General features: G+C 42.1%; 2 protein-coding genes across 4 annotated transcripts in view; one reads left to right on the top strand and one right to left on the bottom strand.

The window, feature by feature from the left end:
- The window catches only part of PVALB (parvalbumin), an 81,735-nt gene that overhangs the window by 45,578 nt on the left and 15,942 nt on the right, over positions 1–20,215 (bottom strand). The gene's annotated exons all lie outside the window — the stretch shown is intronic.
- CSF2RB (colony stimulating factor 2 receptor subunit beta) lies at positions 1,251–18,159 on the top strand. The gene is made up of 14 exons (XM_062588583.1): positions 1,251–1,423; positions 2,401–2,496; positions 4,318–4,447; positions 8,396–8,574; positions 8,916–9,064; positions 9,935–10,106; positions 10,635–10,767; positions 10,859–11,019; positions 11,896–12,041; positions 12,145–12,319; positions 13,427–13,517; positions 13,843–13,912; positions 15,276–15,379; positions 15,663–18,159. The coding sequence occupies exons 2-14, from the start codon at positions 2,433–2,435 to the stop codon at positions 16,861–16,863; spliced, it is 2,775 nt and encodes a 924-aa protein (XP_062444567.1). The 5' UTR covers positions 1,251–1,423; positions 2,401–2,432; the 3' UTR covers positions 16,864–18,159.

Here is a 20,215-nt window from a genome sequence, read left to right as displayed (position 1 = left end):
GTGATGGAGCCAGTGGTTCGGCAAGCTTGTTTGAAGATGGAGGGACTGTCTGAGTGAGGAAGGAGGAGGGAAAATGTCTGCTGAGAAACAAGATATATATTTTCTATAACCTGACCAGCCTCTGAAAATCAGAGTAGGATAATTCTTGAAAATTTTCTGCCTCTATACTGTAATGTAAATTCTGCTTGCCCAGCAAACTGTCACATATTTTCCTCCTTGTTTGGTGGTTCTTACATGCATGCCTCCTTATAGTCCCAATGATACACAACTTCCCTGAATGATCTCAGATCGTCCTCTTTGCTCCACACATGCTTCCTTTATTCTCAGTTTACTTTGATCCCCACAGTTGGTGTAGTTCTTTGTAAGCCTAATGTGCTAACTATGGTTTTGGTCACTGCCGCATGGATTTAGAGAAAGCCTAGTAGCAGTGCAGGACAGATAGACTCAACATTTACATTTTTTATCTGAGGACTCATTGTAGCCCCTCACGGTTTATGCCAGAAAGCTTAAAAATGAGCATCTTTCCTTCAGTCTAGCTCACTTTTTTATGGACCTTGCCGTTGAAGGCTACGGGGCTAAGATTCAAAGTTAGATTTAAAGCAGTGTGACCGTCTTGGATGTAGGATAATTTCTGATCAACTCTTCTTTCTATTTTTTTTTCTTCTGAATACTCTAATAAATTTAATTTATTATTAATTCTTCTTGAGATCAGTAAAACAACAGGATTTTAAAGATAGCTCAAGTGAATGGAATTGCAGGGGTAATAAATAGGTCCTTAAGGGATAATAAATACACCCATAATAAATATGTCATTTATTCATATATATACATATGTTTATATAAAAATAAACATAATATATGAAAGTATAAATAAAGAAAGATCCATGCCTCAAAATTTATCTAGACTAGACTAAAGCAAGAAACAGTATGGGAATTAAAATCCAAAGAATTCTTTGCTATTCTTTCTTGCTTCTGCTGCAGTCATTTCTCCATTTTTCTCTCCCCCATTTTTCTTGAAAATACATTAGTCCCACATGCTAGTTTGAAAATGCAGCTAGGCAGTGACATACTTCCTTCCCCTTCCTTTCCAGTTAAAACAGTTCATCAGAGTAAGCGCCTTGGCAGCTAAAATAGGAAGTACAGACTATACAATTATACAGGCATCTCTTTTCCTTGAAAAGGTGTGGTCTGTCTCTTTAAAAGAGGCATGTCAGGTGTGTAGAAAGTATAACAGTTATTTAAAGGCTAAGTTCACTATGAAATCCTGCTGTCAGTTTTATATCCCCCATCTCCAGTCTGGATAAGGGTGATGTTGGTGGTTTCTGCACCTATATAGAGGATTCTGATGGTGTGGAGGAAGAGTGAAAAGGAAGAGTTACCCATCAAGTTGAATCACCTGCTGCATAGACAGCTCTTATTCCAGGTAAGGGAACTGTTTCCTCTCTGGCGAAAGCAAAATGGCAAAAAGAGTCTGCTCTCAAACAATAGTTTGGGAACCATTTAGAGACCTGTTAGCTGTGATGGTTATTCAAGGGCTTAGCCAGTTGTTTCTGCTGTAAAGAAATGGTGTTCGGTAATCTGAAAATCAATAGGAGTTGAAAGGGTGTTTTTCCATGGTCTCCTAAAGTGGTAAAGAGCTACAGACTAGATATTCCTAGAGTACAGGAGTCTGAACTCTGTGACATACATGGACATGTGGGTCTATTTTACTTTTGAGTAAGCAATGAGAAATGACCAAAATCACCTGAGTTACAGTTTTGGAGAATGTGGCCCGTAGTCTTTGAAACACTGACATCGACTCTAGATCTCTAGAATCACCAGAAAAAAAGAGCTATGACATTCCTTTGGAATCATTCCTATAATCTGCAATTTGTTTGTGGAGCAGCTGGAAAAGTAGCTTGCTGAAGAGATACATGAAAGTGAATGAATATTGAAATTCAAGCGCTATTCCTCCTAGGAGATGTGTGGTTGAGGATCGTGGTTTTTTAATAAAAGTAAGAAAACAAAGCAATACTAAGGGTCATTGGGAGGGCTTTGAGCATGATAAGGAGAAGGATGAATGAATTTGGAGGCTGAACTCTCTTCACAGATTAGGGTTGTTTCTTTTTACTACTCTTAGTTGGATTCTTCTGCTCTACCTTCAAAATACACAGTTACTTCTTAACTGACTATTTTTCCAAGTTCTTAGAATAAGAAGATGGGGATTTTGTCCTAAAATAAATGCTCAGTAGAAGTTACTTCTAAATGTCACTCTAACAAAGCACGAGAAGATTTTCTGCCTGAAGAAGTTCCCTAATTCAGTTTTACTTCTCTTTCTGTGAAATGAAAACAAGAAACTTCAGAATAAGCAAAACCAAAGAGTAGCCAGTTCGCAATGAAACCAATTATCTTCTTACTTAGGATCAAGCTTGTGTACAAAGGACAGTATAAGCATGAAAAACATTTGCAGCCTTTTGCTGAGTCTACACTTGGTCTTCAGTATCCAAGCCATTCGAGGTGAGTTTCAAATTTATTTTACCTTCTTCTTTTTTTTGTTTCTGTCTCCTTTTTTTTTTCCAGCCAAGACTCTTCCTCACTCTCTGCTTTTTTTCTACTTTCTTCTGCTACTACCTTATCCACTCTAGGAGAACAGAAATCTTGGTCATAGACGGACAGGCAATGTGTTATAGATGGACGTACAGACAGATCAATTGTAGTATGTTTGAAGGACTGGACAGGAAAAATACTGGACAAATGGATGATATGAACAAGTTGATTGGTTAATGAGTGAACAGAAAGGAGTACTAGCTCCTGACAGTAAGTTAAAACATAAGAAAATTACAGGGTACCTGGATCAGATGGTGGTGTGTTTGAACAGAGATGAGTGGACAGACACAAGAGATGTGTGGGTGTATGGACTATGGACAGCAACATCCAAATGACCTGATCTTTTTTTCCTGTAGAACAACTGAAAGATAAAGAGACCATCTGTTGGATCCATTGTCCTCTGTTTCTGAGTTTAACTTCTTTCTTCTTTTATGTACAATTAAAGCTACTTTTATTTCCTCTAATTTGATTTAGCGTAACTTGGAGTGGGAAGTATCCTTCTAAATTTCTTAATATCTCTTGAGATCACCCAGTATTTCTTGTCTGCATAAAGACTAAGCCTGTACCCACCCCCAAAGTGTTATCAGAAGGTGTGCCTCTTGGTATTTATCTTTTCCAAGACAGATGCCACATGCCTGATGCCCACAGTGGGGCAATTATGCTGCCTGGCCCAGTGTCAAAAGCAGGATATTTACCTTTGAGATCTCTGCAGGAATATGTATCACAGTGTAAGGCAGTCTGGTCTCTTAAATGATGCATTCCAAGTTTCAGCCTTATGCTTAGATCACTTTCTTTGTAGGATACTCTATTTCCTGGACCAGCAAGGGATGTGCTAGAACTTGCTTTTGCACTGCTTTTCACTAGAAGATGAAAGTAAGGTCACTCTTAGGCCTGCTAGCTAAGACATCATCTTACTTTTTTTGATGTTTGTGGCCTGAAAAAAGTCCTTCAGTTAAGCTAAGAATAGTTCTTAGCAAGAAAAATTATTTGCGAGCTCACACTCATGTTTGCATGCTAACATCTCTGACACCTGGAGATCACATCCCAGTAGTGTAGCACAGATACTACCTTGCAGAGATTAAACAAGGGCAGGAGATAGGAGCTTGCTTTGTAGTGCATGTACCAGTCATTCCTGTTTGCTCTTACTGCTGAAAGAGGAGGCCTGTATTTTTCCGTTTCACAGCTGTCAGATTGAAAAATAAATGTTTTCCCTGACAAGTGGTCTGGACATTTCTGGGTCTTAAATCTGATTCCAGCAAACTAGTTTGGCCATTCTTCTGACCTCTAACAAGATGTTTTCCAGAGCATTACCTTTCTACTGTCAAAACATTTACTGGGAGGTTAGTGGCAAAGAAGTCCCATTCAGTAATGCATGAAGATGAAAAGATCACCACCTCTTCACTGACTGTTCTATCTATTAACCTTTGGAAATAATCTCTATTTGGAAAATGATACTTTGGCTAGAATGATAGGCCCTAAAGCATAAAGATCTCACTTTATTCTTGTTAATTTGACAAGTAGTTTGGTTTGGACACTTGTGTATTTTGGAGATGTGCAAAATGACCACAGTTCAGTGCATATTTTCATGGAGCATCATCTTCTGGTGTCATGAAGAGAGGGTTGTTATCTGTGTCTTCCCTATTTTACTGGCAGAACTTGCCTACCTCCTGCTATCTTTCACTATTTACATTTGTAACCACTGCATCTGTTTTGCCTGAATTCCTTTCTCAGAGAGTGTCCCAATGCAGAACTTGAGCTGCTACAATGACTACAACTCACAGCTGACCTGCACATGGATAGAGCATTCAGAAGCTCATGCCTTCCTTGGTATGACTCTTTACCGAAGGAATAATAATAAAATGTAAGTACTTGAACTGTGCTCTGCTGGATAAAAGTCCAAAGGGAACCTGACCACTGAACATAAAAATGAGGACTGGGGTCCAGACAAGGGATGGCAGTCAGATTTTCAGATCTCCTCTTTCTGTTGCTGAGTGCAAGTTTAAAGTTGGGCCCTCTTCTGAGGCCTCTTCTTGGGAGGGAGAAATGAATAGGGTGCAGTAGTGGATTTTTTTTTAATTATTTTCCCCTAGTTTCATTGTGGGCTTATAGATATGAAATGTGATGGGGCATGTAGGTCACTATAGATGGGGTGGAGAAGATGGTGCCACAAGTGTGGACTTGAGTGTTGTTCATAAACCTAGAAAGGACAAGTTATTTCAGTTATTTTGCCCTTGCAGGAGCATCACTGAGAGCATAGTTTTGATCATTTCTACCAAACACAAATGAACCGTGTATTTGTGAAACTGATAAGTTCATTTATGTTATCAGGTTTCCTCCTAGAGATACTGGTCTGTTTATGTCACTATCTCCCTGTTACATCTGCTTCCTTATAGAAATGGATCTGAACCACCAGACTGGATCATTTGTGACAATAAAAAAAGAACAGAGAGGGAGGAATAGTCAAAGGAGAGAGAAAGATGGAAATCTGAGAAGAAAATGAATTAGAGTCTGGGGATAAAGGAAGGAAAGAGAAAAGAAGCCTTGTTTTTAGTTTGAGGAAGAGAGAATTGATAGACCTAAAAAAAACTGAAATCAGTGGGAGGTCTTTGTAATAGGCCCTAGAAACTTACACTTATGGGAAAAGATAACATAAAATTACTTGGACCTTTAGAATATGCTCTGGAACATTGTTACATGTTGGAGTGTTCTGTGTGGATCCTACCGTAAACACGAATGGATCTTACTAATCAAACAGGTATGAAGTATGGACAGTCACACAGCTTACATCAAGACAGCCAGTGATTAAATAAGGTTAGCTCATACATGAAGAATAGCTGACTAAATTCAAACTACAGGTTGATACTAGTGCATAGATAGAAGCATCTTCTACGCTTCACATCTCTAAGGCTCTTTTGGTTAACGGCACACACCTATGTATGGTCAGTCCCATCTATACTTTAGGAATATCTCTGGTTTCTTTTCTAATACTCAAATTTTAAAAATAGCAATATTGCTGAACAATGCTTGCTGATGGTTGGCTAGAATACTCTATCATGTCCTGGAAGACAGGATTGGACCTCAGACATTTGTGACTATCTCTCATCTGAACTGGAACAGAATCATAGAATTGTAAAATCACAAAATACTTGACGCTGGAAGAGACCTCCGGAGATCATCTGATCCAAAGGCCCTGCTCAAGCAGGGTCAGTTAGGCAGGTTGCTCAGAACCACATCCAGTCAGTTTTTGAATGCCTCTAGGGCTGGAGACTACATATCCTGTCCAGGCAATCTGTTCCAGTGCTCAACTACCCTTACGGTGATTAAATGTTTCCTTATGTTCACATGGAATTTCCTGTGTTTCAGTATGTGTCCATTGCCTCTTGTCCTATCACTGGACACTCTACTGGCTCCATTTTCTTTACACACTTACATTTGTAAACATTGATATTGATAACAGACTCCCTGAGCCTTCTATTCTCCAAGCTAAACAGACCAGCTCTCTCAGCATCTCCTTGTGTGTCAGATCCTCCAGTCCCTTAATCACCTTTGTGGCCATTTGCTAGACTCACTCTAGTAGATCCATGCCTCTCTTGTACTGGAGACAGAACTGGACCCAGTGGTCCAGATGTGGTCTCACCAGTGCTGAAGAGAATGGAAGGATCACCTCCCTTGACATGATGACAACTCTCTTCCTCATGCAGGCCAGGATACCATTGGCTTTCTTTGCCATGAGGGTGCATTGCCAGCTCATGTTCATCTCGTCCATTAGGACTTCCAGGTCCTTCTTGCAGAGTTGCTTTCCAGGTGGTCGGCCCCTAGTGGGTACTGGTATATGAGGTTATTCCTCCCCAAGGGCAGGACTTTGCATTTCCCTTTGTTGAACTTCATGAGGTTCCTCTCTGCCCATTTCTCCAGTCAATCAAGGTCCCTCAGAATGGCAGCCCAACCATCTGATGTATCAGCCATTCCTCTCTGTTTCATATTGCCTGGAAACTTGCTGAGAGGGCATTCAGTCCCATCATCCAGGTCATTAATGAAAATGTTAAACAGTATTGGACCCAGTATAGACACCTGCAGAATACCACTAGTGACTGGCCTCCTGCTGGATTTCATGTTACTAATCTCAACCCTCTCACCTTGGCAGTTCAGCTAGTTTTCAGTCCACCTCACTGTCCACTTACCTAGCCTACACTTCATCAACTTGTCTATAAGGATGAGGGTAGACACTGTCAAAAGCTTTGCTAAAGTGAAGGTAAACATCCATCACTCTTCTCATTTATCAAGCCAGCTATCTCATCACAGAAGGCTATCAGGTGGGTTAAGCATGAGTTCCTCTTTGTAAATCCGTGCTGTCTACACCCAACCACCTTGTTGTCCTTCATGTGCCTGGAAATGGTTTCCAGCATTAGTTGCTCCATTATCTTCCCAGGGATTGAACTGAGACTAACGAAGCTGTAGTTCTACAGATTCTGCTTTTTGCCCTTCTGATCTTCACAACCTCAACCAGTCCTTCCTTGTTTGTAAGCATGAGGTCCAGCAGAGTGCCTGCCCTGGTCAGCTCCTTGATCACCTGTGTTAGGAAATTGTGCACTCCAGAATCTTTCTGGATTGTTTCTGCCCTGCTGAGCTGTCCCTCCAGCAGATACCAGGGTGGTTGAAGTCCCCCCCTGAGGACCATGGCCTATAAATGTGAGATTCTTCCAATTGTCTGAAAGATTTACCTAGTCTTCTTCCTGACCAGGCCGTCTATAGCAAACACCCACTACAATGTCACTCACATTAGTCTACCTGCTGATCCTGACCAATGAGCTCTCATCTGGCCCCTCACTCATCCCAAGGCAGAACTCTATGCATTCCAACTGCTCTCCCACATAAAGGGCAACTCCTCTCTCCTTGCCTTCCCAGACTGTCCAAGAGCCTGGATCCATCCATTTTAGCATTTCAGTCATGTGAGCTCTCCCACCACAAGGAAATAGTTATATTTTAGACACCTACACCTGGTAGGTGTACACCTAATTTTGTTTTAAACAGATACATTACAGATGGTCGCTTTTGTTTTTCAATGTAATATAACTGAGAACAATGTAATATAACTGGGCATGAAGCCAAAAGCACAAGCAAAATTCCAGAGGGTACAAAAAGAAGCAACACATCCCTTTAGCAGCTAAGGCTACTGCAAGCACACAAAGCTTATGCTCTCCTGTCTAGTTTAAAATATTGTTTTTAATCTTCAAGATCCTCCTTGGCTTGGAGAAAGGCAATCTAAAAGGATGCTTAACACTCTCAGGTGAAAACTTCGATGAATACCTAAGGTCCGTTGACAGAACAGAGCTCTCACTACTAAGGATATAAAAGTGCCTTTTGTTTGGAGAAAAAAAAATAAGTGTCTTTCTGTGCCTGCAAAATAAACTTATTTAAGGAGCTAAGGACCTACAGAAACCTTTACTGCCTTTCAGTCTGAGTGAAAGGTGCATTTCCATTATATTATTGATCATCATACCATTTCTTACATAAAAATACGGGAATCTGTACATATAGAAAAAAATGACAAAAATAGAACTGTAGCAAAGCATAAGATTCTGCTGAACACTTTTGAAAAGGGAAGGCATTTGAGAAAACCCCCAAGTTAAAAATGTTTGTTATGCATTAATGCAAAACAGGAATAATCAGTAAAGTGATGATGAGGATGTAGGAATCTAAGTAAATTATAAGAAAACAGAATGACATTGAATTAGTTTTAAGCATTTAGTTTTGGATTAATTATATGTTTCCAAATCAGCTCTTTATAGATTACCTTTTTTATACACAGGAAGAATGAAGAGATGCATTGCAAGCCTCAGGGAGAAAATGAGTTCCACAAGGCTCCCTACATCCATTGGGTTTGTCACAGCACTGTAAACACTTTTGGAATGGGAGTAGATGATATTTACAGCTTCAAACCTAACAAGTTACTTCAAGCAGAATTGAATATTCATCTTTTCCAGACTGGTAAGGATTAAATACCGTGTTCACATTTTCCCATGAATATTAGATATCTTCGAGAAATGAAAGTTAATAATCCTTCCCTTATACTGCAGTCCATTTAGGAATTGAATTCAGCTTCTATTGTGAAATCTGTCAAATTTGTCGTTGAGAGGACAGGCAGGGGCAGGAAGGGAGAAGACTAGGTTCTGAGCACAGCTGGGACTGGAAGAGGGCGCTCATTCAAGAGCTTCTTACTGTGGTAGAGATGAAATACTGTAGAGATGGGGAACTTTAACTAGGTTCCTCCCCAATTTACACCCCTCACCTTACTATCCCATCTCACGTGTTGTACCTTCACCTTCCAGTTCAGCCCCTCCCACCTCAAAACCTTTCAGTCAGCTTGATGAGATCAGGAGACTTCTTGCTGACATGGAAAGTAGCTGATGCAAACCAAGGGCTGGGCAATGCGCTGGAGTATGAAGTGGCTTACAAGCAGGAGTGGGAGTCCTGGGAGGTAAGAATGGAGAGCTGAGCTGTCCTGGGGTGAGCTGTGCCCCGTAGAGTGGTCAAGATCTTGCAGTAAAAGCTGAACAAATTTCTGGCCTTTTGGTTCTCAGACACTGACTATCAAGAGATGCAATAAGTGTTATTTGTGGTCAGGCGGAAGGGGCTCTGTTCCTGTTTGCAAGTGGCTTGCACAGTGAAATACTGCTTGTTTTGAACGAAGTGCGAAGACCTACTCTTTACACAAATAAACACTGTACTTGGCTTTTGAGCTGGAATCTGTTTTACACCAAGTCCCTCTTGAATGAAATTAGAGCATGTTTCAAGATGAACCTGTGGGCTCATGTGGGAAGATGGCAAAAACAATTTAAGGCTATTTCCCTGCAAGAAAAATATAATTTTTAAGAGCATATTTTCTTTGCTCTGTTGTTTCCCCAAATCTGCCTATGTTTCTACACCTGTCAGCCTGATCTCTACTTTTTCATGAGAAGTATCTTGGCCAAATTCCCACACAGTTCTGCACTGGGCAGTGCTCTGAACCTGCACAGCTGAAGCTGAAGGCAATTGACCCTCTCCAAGCTGCAAGAGCCAGCCCTTCTGCAGGGGTAGATTTTACCTGGCAATGTCTGTACCTCATCCCTCCTGAGCTATGCAGGCAGCATGCACATCAAAGCCTCTCCAGGACAGCGTGCTGCATGGCACCATGCATGTTGACAGTCGCACATGTGGGAATGCTTGGAGATGCTATAGTGCCCTCGGAAAGATCTTGCTGGTCTCTTCTCTGATGGTCACTTTCTCTTGCTTTTTCCCTGTCTTCCCTTCTCCTCCGTTCCGATTGCCCTTTCCTCCCTTACTCCATCTCTGCTTCCCCCACTAACAGAAAGCTACCTTGCTCTCACTCTCCAACACCACACGCTGCCATCTCAGCCATGAGAGCCTTGTTCCAGGCAGCACCTACATTGCCCGTGTGCGAGCCAGACCAGGGCAGACCAGCGGCTTCTCTGGGCAGTACAGCGAGTGGAGCATGGAGGCATCCTGGGAGACACCAAAAGGTAGTGTGGGGCAGAACGAGGCTGTGGGGGGGTGCAAGGGCTGGCTGAGAAGCCAGGGCCTGAGGGATGTGGGTCGTCACGCTGTGCTGGCAGAGAATCAGGGCCTGGGCTGAGGACCAGCCCCTTTATAGCCACCTAGCCACCGCTCTGTATTGTCAAACTTGCATGCCCTTTTGTTACTGGGATACTCCTAGCACAAAAGAAATGGCTGAATGTTGTGCCCCTCTGTGCAAGGTCTAGTAAATTCTGTGGGGACTAGCTGTACTTTGGGTTCTGGTTTGTGGAGAGGGCGTATCTAGACATGTGTTGTGGTGTGGGAACTGCATCCACTTGGATGAATGGGTATAATACTCCTGAGCTGCCTGGAGAATTTTGAGATGCAACTAATAGCTAGGCTCCATCTTCCCTCTTCTAGAATGTTTTCCATTTCCATCCCATTTTCCTGATCCTGCTCATGCAGACAGACCCAGACAACAGCTTTCTCACAGACCTCAGCTGTTGCTTAGTTTGCTCTGATCTTCTCTGAAGGTGGCATTCAGCCCAGGAACCTTCGCTGCCTCTTCAATGGTGTGGATCGTCTGACATGCAGCTGGGAAGTGAAGAAAGAGATTGTCACCTCTGTCCTCTTTGGCTTGTTCTTCAGGGCCACTTCAGCATCAGCGTACGTGACCTGCTCCTGTGCCTCTCCCTTTGAGGGTCTACTCTGTCTCCTTCCCACTCACTTCAGCACAATCTCCATTTTCTCCCCTCAGAGAGGAGGAGTGCTCTCCTGTGCACGAGAAGACTTTGCCCCATGCCCGCTATGTGCTCCAGAGCTGCGAGATCACTGTTACCAACAGCAGCAGTCAGAGCCAGTACCATGTAGCTGTTCGGACCAAAACGGAGGAGAAACTGATTGAAGCCTACAAGAACAGTAAGCCTCAGTGTTGTGCCTTGTAATTCCTGGGACTTTCTTGGGGAGGTGCTGAGATTGTCAAGAGGGTGTGAGGACAGTGGTGGTGAGAAGTGGGTGGGAGGAGGTAGAGACCTAAACTGATGAAGAAAGGAACTGGATGCTGAGACAGGTCAGAGTTCTGGGAGAAGCAGCTCATAGGCCTGAAGCTGCTCAAGGGCCCTAGTGATGCTGAGGGAACTGGCAGGAGTGTAAACTGTTGTGAAGAAATTCCAGGTCTGACCCCAAGCTCCTTGCTGACTTGCGATGGTCAGAATGTCATTGTCCTTTGTGGGGGTCCCAGCCGGCAGGAAGTGGTAGTGACAGACATTTGTGCTGCGTGTGCCTTTAAGAGATTTCCCAGGAACTTGGTGGAACTGTTGGGAATCCCTGCAGCAGCTCCTGGAGCGCTGATGAGGTAGGACTCCTCTGCTGAGTGAGGTGCATTATCTAGATCTTCTTTGCCTGCATGTGTGCAGAGGTACCAGTGCTACTTTCCACAAAGTAAAGCTGGGGAGGATTGCTATAGTGTTGACAACATAAGTTAGGAGCTCCCGGAGAGCTGAAAATCTTTGGAACTGTGGTGGACAAGAACGGAACTTTCAAATACTGTTTTACTGTTTATGTGCACGCAGGGAGTGCCATCATATTCATGAGTATGGATTTTCTTCTATTTATGGGGAGACTGTTTTGGGTTGGGGAAAGAAGATGTGAGGAATAAAGAGATGTTAAGTAACTGAGGCAGACTATGTTGTGTAACGCAATACTGTTTTTAGACTTGGCCTCCATCCACTATCGTGAATGGTAGTGTCAGACCAGTATGCTGATACATATTCCAAGACATTTTGTATGCTCCAGTTAAGGTGCTGCCACCTGCAAATGTATCAGTAACCATGAGAGAGAACCAAGAGTATGAACTGAGGTGGATAAAACACACTTTGCAATATAGCTTCATAAAACAGAAATATGAAGTCCAATACTGGAAGCACAACCAATATGAAAAGGTAAGTCATAGGAAGCATGGGGAGACCTGGATTTCTATTTGCGGGGTGAATGGGAAGAATTATTCCCCTACCCTCTTCATGCGTGCTTCTTTCTTCCCTCTAGACTCTCCAGAAGATAGATATCAGCAACGACGAGCCTCCTTTCATCTTCACCCTACAGATGCTGGGATCTTCTACAAAATACAGGGGGAGAATGCGTGCAAGGGTGAATACTCCCTGGAATTACAAGGGTCCGTGGAGTGAATGGAGTGAGGAGTTCACCTGGGAAACTGAAAATGGTACTTCTCACCTGGGCTGCTTTCATAAATCATTGTGGAATGTTAATGGGGGAAGTGCTTCTATAGGGAAACACACTCCTGTGCTTGAAGTTAGATCTAGCCACAGCATAGTTGGGGTTGCTTAACAATGTAGCAACGTCCGACCAGCATCCTTGCAACACAAGGGCAATATGAAGGAGGAGAGCAGCAATAACCTTTTAAGCACTGTTCCTTCTTTTTCCTCCTCAAGAGCACTACTACCAACCGGAAAGGTTTCCACAGGGAGAATCAAGCAAACACTATGCCCACAAGGTCATTCCTGTTTCCTAAATCTAATAGGCCATTCTGCTGTCAGGGACCAAAGAGGCTGAGACTGCACGGAGACAGAATAAACGTCATCAGCCTCTTCTATTTGCCGAGTAACTACAGGACGGTGTTAAGCACACCACAGAGTGCACTGGAGATACAAACCTTAATGTGGTTTTCACTGTTTCTGAACCTAGAAGTGGAATGTCTGTTACCAGTACGGCCTTGGGCCCAAGGGTATGTGATCTTACATGAGTTGTCCTGAGGAAGCTTGAGGTAATAAGAAGGCTTAGGGAAATTCTGCAGAGTGTACTCAGGGAGAAATTGTTATTGTCTTGATGACTCATCGTGGTCATTAGGAAAGGAAGCTCTTTCTCAGGAAATCTATGAGACTCCCCACCCCCCCTCACCCCCTTATCTTTTCAGGACTCTACAGAATAAGGCAGACCCTGGACTTCTCCTAAAAAGAAAGGATAGAGAAATGAAGGTTTATGCTCAATTTGGAGTCAGAGACAAACTAAGCCAGACCTAAGATGCTGGCAGACACACCCCGTGTTCATGGTGGGGCAATGTGCCTCCTCAGCTTTTTATGAGCATAAATTGATCACTCTGATGCCAGTGGAAAAACTGTTCAGGTCACATTTGGTCCCTCTCGCTTTGGAGGGTATCCCAACAGCTAGAAGGCCTCTTCATCCTGTCACATGATGTGCCAGCTACATTTCCCTGACCTTGTTGCATGACGAGTGACCAGAATGAAAAACCTGTTATGGGAAGCAGCCACTTTGTGTGGGTAGCTCCCTATTTCTCTTTTCTCTGTTTCAGTTCTGTCACCAGTGGTTCTCCCAGCAATGCTCCCAGCCGTCATCATCACTTTGCTAATAATTGCTCATTGCAGCTATAAGTATTTCCTCAGGTAGGTTTGCCTTGGGCCTGGGAGATTTAGCAGCATGTTGGCTGTGCAAGTGGAATAAAGGGTGAAAAACTGAGGGAAGGCACTGCTCATCCAGCATGAGAGAGTGCTCTATGCGCAGACGAGCCTTGGTTTGCAATGGGGAGCCCTGTGCATGTTTGCGTGCAGGTGACAGCTGTGTTGTGGTGTTTTAGGGCCTTGGTGATGCCTTGCTTGGAGCAGTGCTCTGTGTGTGTGTGTGTGTGTTTGTGTGTGTGTGCAGTGTAGTCTTTTGCCTTTGCAGCCAAGGCAAGAAGCAAATCCTGTAAACTCTGTGTTGTTGTTGCAGAAAGAAGAAAAGCTGGGAGGAAAAGATTCCAAACCCCAGCAAGAGTCTCCTGATTCAGAGCTACTTAGGGGTGAGGATGGAATTGTGCCTTGCAGGGCTCATTATTTCTCTCTTTTTTTCAGAAGTTTATAATATTAAGAATCCTAACAGTAATAATAATAATAATTTTATAACTTTTCTATCTCCCATTCCACAATGAACACACACCTTCAGTACTCTATTTCTTATTTTTGGGAGAAACCTAGGTATCTTTGTATTAACTGTAACCTTACATTTGTACTAGTGATGACTTTGTATTGTGCTTGTCAGCATCATAATTTTCTAAAATTAAACTAGAAAGTTTTCTGTGATCTAAAATTTTAACTGATTGAAATAATCTAGTGTCTTCATGAAATTAATCAACTGGTGGTTTCTTCCACCTCCAAACCGCTGTCAACACCGATTCAAGGTTTTTTAGGTTGGGCTTTTAGCTTCATTTAAGAAACTTTCAATTTTATATATATATATATATATATATATATATATATATATTTGTATGACAACTGGTTTTATTCTAAGCTCACAGGGTGTGTGTTACCGTGTATTTAGATATGCAGTAATGCAATGGGTATGATTTACAACATGGCCTCTGTGTGAGGCAAAAGGACACTTAACTTACAGTATCTATGTTTATGTTTGAGTGATAGACTTAACAGTTGTTTGTTGAGCATCTAATATTTGTTATTTTGCTGTACAATGGACTTCCACTGTAATGACCAGTTTCACACATCATTTTCAAATAGACAGGAAAAACTAAGCATAGATGCTCCTGTGCCAGAAGACAGAATATTTACGATTATACTAACATCTCAAGTTAATTTATTTGGCTTGATCTCTACAGTAAAAATTAAAAACTTGTTCCCTCTCTAAGAAGTACCTCTGTAGCTTTTTTTCCTATCCCATATCTCATTCTTTCCTCACAAGTACTCACTACTCCTAAGGTCACTATTTTGAAAGTTTCCCTCCTTCCAGTGAGTTACCTTATCCTAAACTTTGTAAATATCCTAGTAATTCTGTTTCTCTGGTCAGCTGTTACAGAAGGACAGCCATACACCTCCAAGTAAAATATTGCCTAGAGTGTCCTCATATGCTACTGGAGAAGAGTAGGCACTGCACAGTGCAGTAGCTTTATTATGTTTATTACAGTAGGACCTGCAACATCCTTATGAGCTGTTTAGGGGAGCAGCTCCTGTCCTATATGCTATGTAAAGTCAGGTCAGGGATACAGTAAAAAGGATATGAAGGAATAGTCTTCTGGAGAATACAGGGAACCTTCTAGTCATATTAGTGAAGTTGTACCCAGATTGCTGGATGCTCTCATTTGTCCATGAGGCTCTTGATTCTACTACCAGTGAGAAACCTCTCTTTCCTCATCTCTACTTTCTCTTTTTCAGAAAGTACACCTAGGAAATTGGCTGACAAACAGTCAGCTAGACTTCAACAAACAGAACTTTTCTGAGAAGATGGAGCAGGCTAGTTTCCTTCAAGTTGTGGACAGGTTAGTGAACAGCACTTTATAGTGACCCTGTTTGTGACACACTCAAGGAGGTCCCTAAGCCATGAGAGGATATAATTAAATGTTCTGTCACCAAAAAAGCCTTATGCCAGTTGCTTCTGAGGATGAAACAAATTTCTTTTGCTATCTGGGTTAACCTGATCTCCCAAGAAAGATTGTTTTCTGATTTTCTGTGTAGCTATGTGTGTAACTAAGCTTCTGTTCATATGTAATGTTCATCACAAGAATATTTCTCAATAGCAGCTTTTAACTTTCCCACATTCAGGCAGACAATGACGTTGGCAGAGTTCCCCGAAAGGCAAGCTGAAAAGGCAGAGTTTTTCCTGGTTGCGCTGGATCCACAGAACGTATACCATGCTTTAGATGTGCCTGAGCGTGCACCAGTTGTCTGCCCAGCAAGTCAGATGGCTGATTCTTCCTTTCCTGTTTCAAAGGAGAACAGTGCTGATACAAGTACTGCTTCCCAGACTGCAATCCCTTGCTTTGATTTCAACGGTCCATACTTGTACAGCCCAATGATGTCCTCCCAGCCTGATATGCATCAGGCCCTTCAAGCAGTCCCAGCGGGAATCCATGGGAAATCAGTGTCCCTACAGTATGTGAGCCTCCCAAAGGAAGCCTGTCCTCAGGCTCCACAGAGGCAGGCACAGCCAGGAGCACTTCCTCTGCAGCCCTTCCTGCTCCCAGGCCAGAAGGAAATGATGCAGCACCTCAGCAAAGGGGAGGAAATTTCACCAGCCCAGGCAGACTGTGGGAAATGCATGAATGTGAGACCAGAAGGGCAGAACTCCCCAGTGGCTCTTAGCTGTACTGGCTCTCCCCAGCTGTGCTCCTTGGGCTACATCACCACAGATAGCCTCTTACTGCCATCAGCCAAAGACTCCAGCCATCTGGCGCTCGTCACTGATGAGGAATTAACTTCTGACTCGCAGGAGATCCAGCCCCCTGATGACTGCTCTTGCTATGAGTTTTCTCCTGGGAAATCTGGTGTCACGGTTGCAGTTTCAGAACAAAGACCAAACCCTCTTCCTGAAACATACCAGGATGCATTTGGGGACTATCTTACTGTCCCTCCAGGTCCCCATGGACCTTCAGAACCCCCAGATATTTCCTTACCTGTCTTACAGAAGGAAAATAATCTTCCAAAAGAGCAGCCTTTGTCAGAGGGTAATTTGGTAGTCTTAAACCCTGATAGCACTGAGCCAGTTTTCCTTTGTGAGGTTGGTGACTATTGCTTCCCCAGCCTAAAACCCAGTGAGAAGATACATACAAGCCAGGAAGATCCCCAAGTCAAGAAACCTTCTGAAGACAGAACCACATCTGGGAAACCTGTATCTGATGATGAATCCATCATCGGCAAAGAACAGAATGTATCAAAAACACAGGCTATTCATCTTTTCAAAAGCCTGAAATTGGATGATTACTTTTCCTGGCAGCAGTCTTCGAGAATCACAGAAATCTGTTAAAGTAGCAAATATTAATGAATGCCAAGACCAGAGGTAACTGAAAGAGACTGCAAATATTTCATGAAAATGAACCTTACTGTTCCCTTCCATCCAGGAGAAAATGAACAGCAGTTTCCTTTTTCAGCTTCCAGTTCACCATGGTGAGTGACTTCAGTCAATCACCTTCTCAATGGCCTTCACAGATCTGGCATGAAAGACAATCCAAATACCACCATTTTGAGAGAGATGGTGTTTTTCAAAAATTCTCACTCATCCACAGTGAGCATTTTGGCCTTTTCATGGTTCTGGTAAAAACGTGATAGATCACAGTCATCCTACCATAATACCAAACTGCCTACATCAAAATTCATGGCACGAAATGTTACCAGATTAAAACTGTCTTGGAAACTTTGGAAAGAGAACTTTTACTTTCTTAAGAACTTTTTTTTGTGTGTGTGTGTGTGTGAAATAGACCTAAGAATCATCAAGGACCTTTCCTTCTTTCTTTCCACTGTTGGGATAGAATAGATGTTGTCTAAAATGCAACAAATTAGACAGTAATGGAAGAGTGAAAGAAATAGGAGAAAAACCTGTTGAAGTCCAGAAAACCTGTCATAATGCTAAGGTGCAATATATTGTAGAATATTCTGCAAAGAGAAGAAGGAGACACAACGAGGAAACATCAAGTAGGCTATAGGAAACCATGGGGAAGATACATTGTTGAAAGAAAACCTGAGAACTCATGAAGTGGAGTGAGAGGAAGGGATGGGACAGGTAACAGCGAATGCCAGGGGAGAAATGTTATGAAAGTGCAAAAGCCTGGATCTCTCCTTCTAAGTGCTAAATTATTGTGTGAGCATCTTTTAAGTTCATTGGCTGTTTATGTATGATATAATATAGCTTAACTATGTAATTTATCCTTAGGGTTTGGGAGTTTGTTTGTTTGTTTGTTTTTAATAATAAGCTGTGTTGAGAAAGAGGAACCAGTTAGGTAAGTAACTTCTACCAGTTCTGTAAAGAAAATGGTGCAAGGTAAGAGCACATTGATTCAGGGATGCCAGTCTGTGACCAATTAACGTTTTTGGTTTCAGAGCTGAAGGTGGGCTTGCATTCCAAAGATATCTGTTTTTTTTTCAAATATATGAATGGAACTATTAAAAATATTCTTTCTTCCTACAGAGCTTTCCTTTCATATGTTTAGAGCATCATGTTTACAGTAACATTACTATTACCTCATCTGATGAGGCCTTACAAAATTCTGTAGGTTCAAGTATGTCACTTTTGAGATTAGGATGTTTTCTCCTGTTTTTGGTATCTTATTTGGCAGAGCTAATGAGAGGGAGTTCAGTGTTTATGTCAGCTGATTCATCCTGCTATGTTAATTGGACACTGCCAGTTCAGAAATTGCAGTGAAATGCATTATTTTTTCATCATTTAAATGTTGTAAAATATTGTAAATATTGTTAAATATTTAAATGTTTAAACTTATAAATATTATTTTAGATCTAAAAGATAGGAAAATTCAATCTGATGTCCTGGACAGCAAGAGGCAGGCAGTTGCAGCCTCTGGCAGAGCAGAATTTTCAAGAACACCTTAAAAGATTTTCAGCGTGGATGAGGCCCATTTGCACTGTGATCAGTACTCTGAAAACTATGCATTCCTCATGTACTGCTACACTTCATTGGGCATTTGCAGGGGCTACTGCTGGAGGCAGGATTTATAGGCAGATGAACATTTCATGTGACCCTCACAGAGCAGCTATTATGATCATAAGATCACCTCAGGAGTTTGGAATGCTATATTCCTTCCAGAGTAACACACCAGCACCAGGCTAGGGGAGCTGAACAGCATTTTTCTTTTGCAACTATAAAAATCATTTTGGGGCAGTATGAGTTCCCATTCTAGGGACTAGTTATTGATTATCTGTCAAAGCCTATTAAATAAAAGGTATAAACAACCTTGGAAGCAGGGATCATAACCAGTGATTCTTTCATGCTAGAGAAGCCTACTTCTTACTGGGTTACAGAAACAAAGCTTTCATGAACTTAGTCTGTTGCTAATCCTATGAATCCTGCATTCCTTTCTGCATGAGGTCCAGCTACAGTAGAAGTGGTAAAAATATTTGAAATCCTGTGGCCTGGTGATTCACGAATGTAAGAACTGTTGAGAATCCTAGATCTTCAAATTCCTGATAATTAGCTTGAGCACAAAGTCACTGTGCAGAAGGAGGCTGCTGCTGCCTTCCCCAGTGCTAGGTACCGATAGGTAAGAGAGGAGGCAGCATTTTGGTGAGTCAGGACCCTATTATGACATGCTCCTTTGTGTAGAGTTTCCTACTGAATAGTTCCGGAGTGGCTCTTTGCCCTATGCATTCGACTGATGACTCACTCAGCTTTCCTGTATAGTCAACGAAGGCGAGGTAGGCACCTCAATTAGTGCTTTAAATCACTTTTCACAACTGTGTAACTATTTGCATTAAATATGTAGTTGTGAAATCATTGCAACTCTTTCCTCACTGTATGTCCAAACATCAAAGATTCTGTTTGTGTTTTAACAGTAGGCAATTTTCTCTCAGTTGCTCTGAAGTAATCAGCTTACTATTTCCTTATCAGAATCCTTCTCAACTAGAAATATATTACCTGAGGTTCCATGAGACTGGATTAGTAAGTATGTTGTGGCCTCAATAGTTCTAATGAAGATCCGTGCTGAACTGTTTGCAATAGCCCAGAAGTTGTCTTTTATGTAAGGAAGGTGAATAGTTTGCTAGAAGAGGAAGCCTACAATGGAAAGCCCTCCAAGGGCTCAAAGAATAATACCTGGAGAATTTATAAGACCCCCTATAACTCTCTACAAGTTAATGGAAAACAAACTCAACACATCCTGCAAATCTCTGAGTAGCTTCTTGTTCATTCTCTGTCAGGTGCATCTGTACACATGATCTCATTTCCATACAGCTCCACTGAATGCTCTCCACTGCATCTCCTCGCTTTGTACATGTTCCCTCTGTTCTCACTATAGTAATGAAGAAACTGGGAAAGGAAACCCTGGCTGTCATGTTCTATAATTGAGGAACAAATAACACAATGGCTTCATGCCCATTTTTGCCTTTTAGCTCCTTCCTAGTGGCCAGCAGACTTCAGTATGTTCCAACCTTGATCCTGACTGCTTTTCATGTTACACCACAGGTATTTCACCAGGGTGTTAGGTGAAAAGACCCAGACTGCTCTGCAAACTTGTTCAGTATGAGCCAGCTTTAGGTCAAAAACTATGTTGCTTCATTGTGTCCTTGCCAGTATATTGGTAGGAGAGCCTATGTTCCTCCTTGTTTAAGATTAACTTGTCTATGTAGAAAGCTAGATGTAAAACCATCTA

Source organism: Rhea pennata, chromosome 1 (genome assembly GCF_028389875.1).
Source record: "Rhea pennata isolate bPtePen1 chromosome 1, bPtePen1.pri, whole genome shotgun sequence".
Lineage (NCBI taxonomy): Eukaryota > Metazoa > Chordata > Aves > Rheiformes > Rheidae > Rhea > Rhea pennata.
Note: the sequence above shows the minus strand (reverse complement) of the source record. Positions and strands in the feature narration are given on the sequence as shown.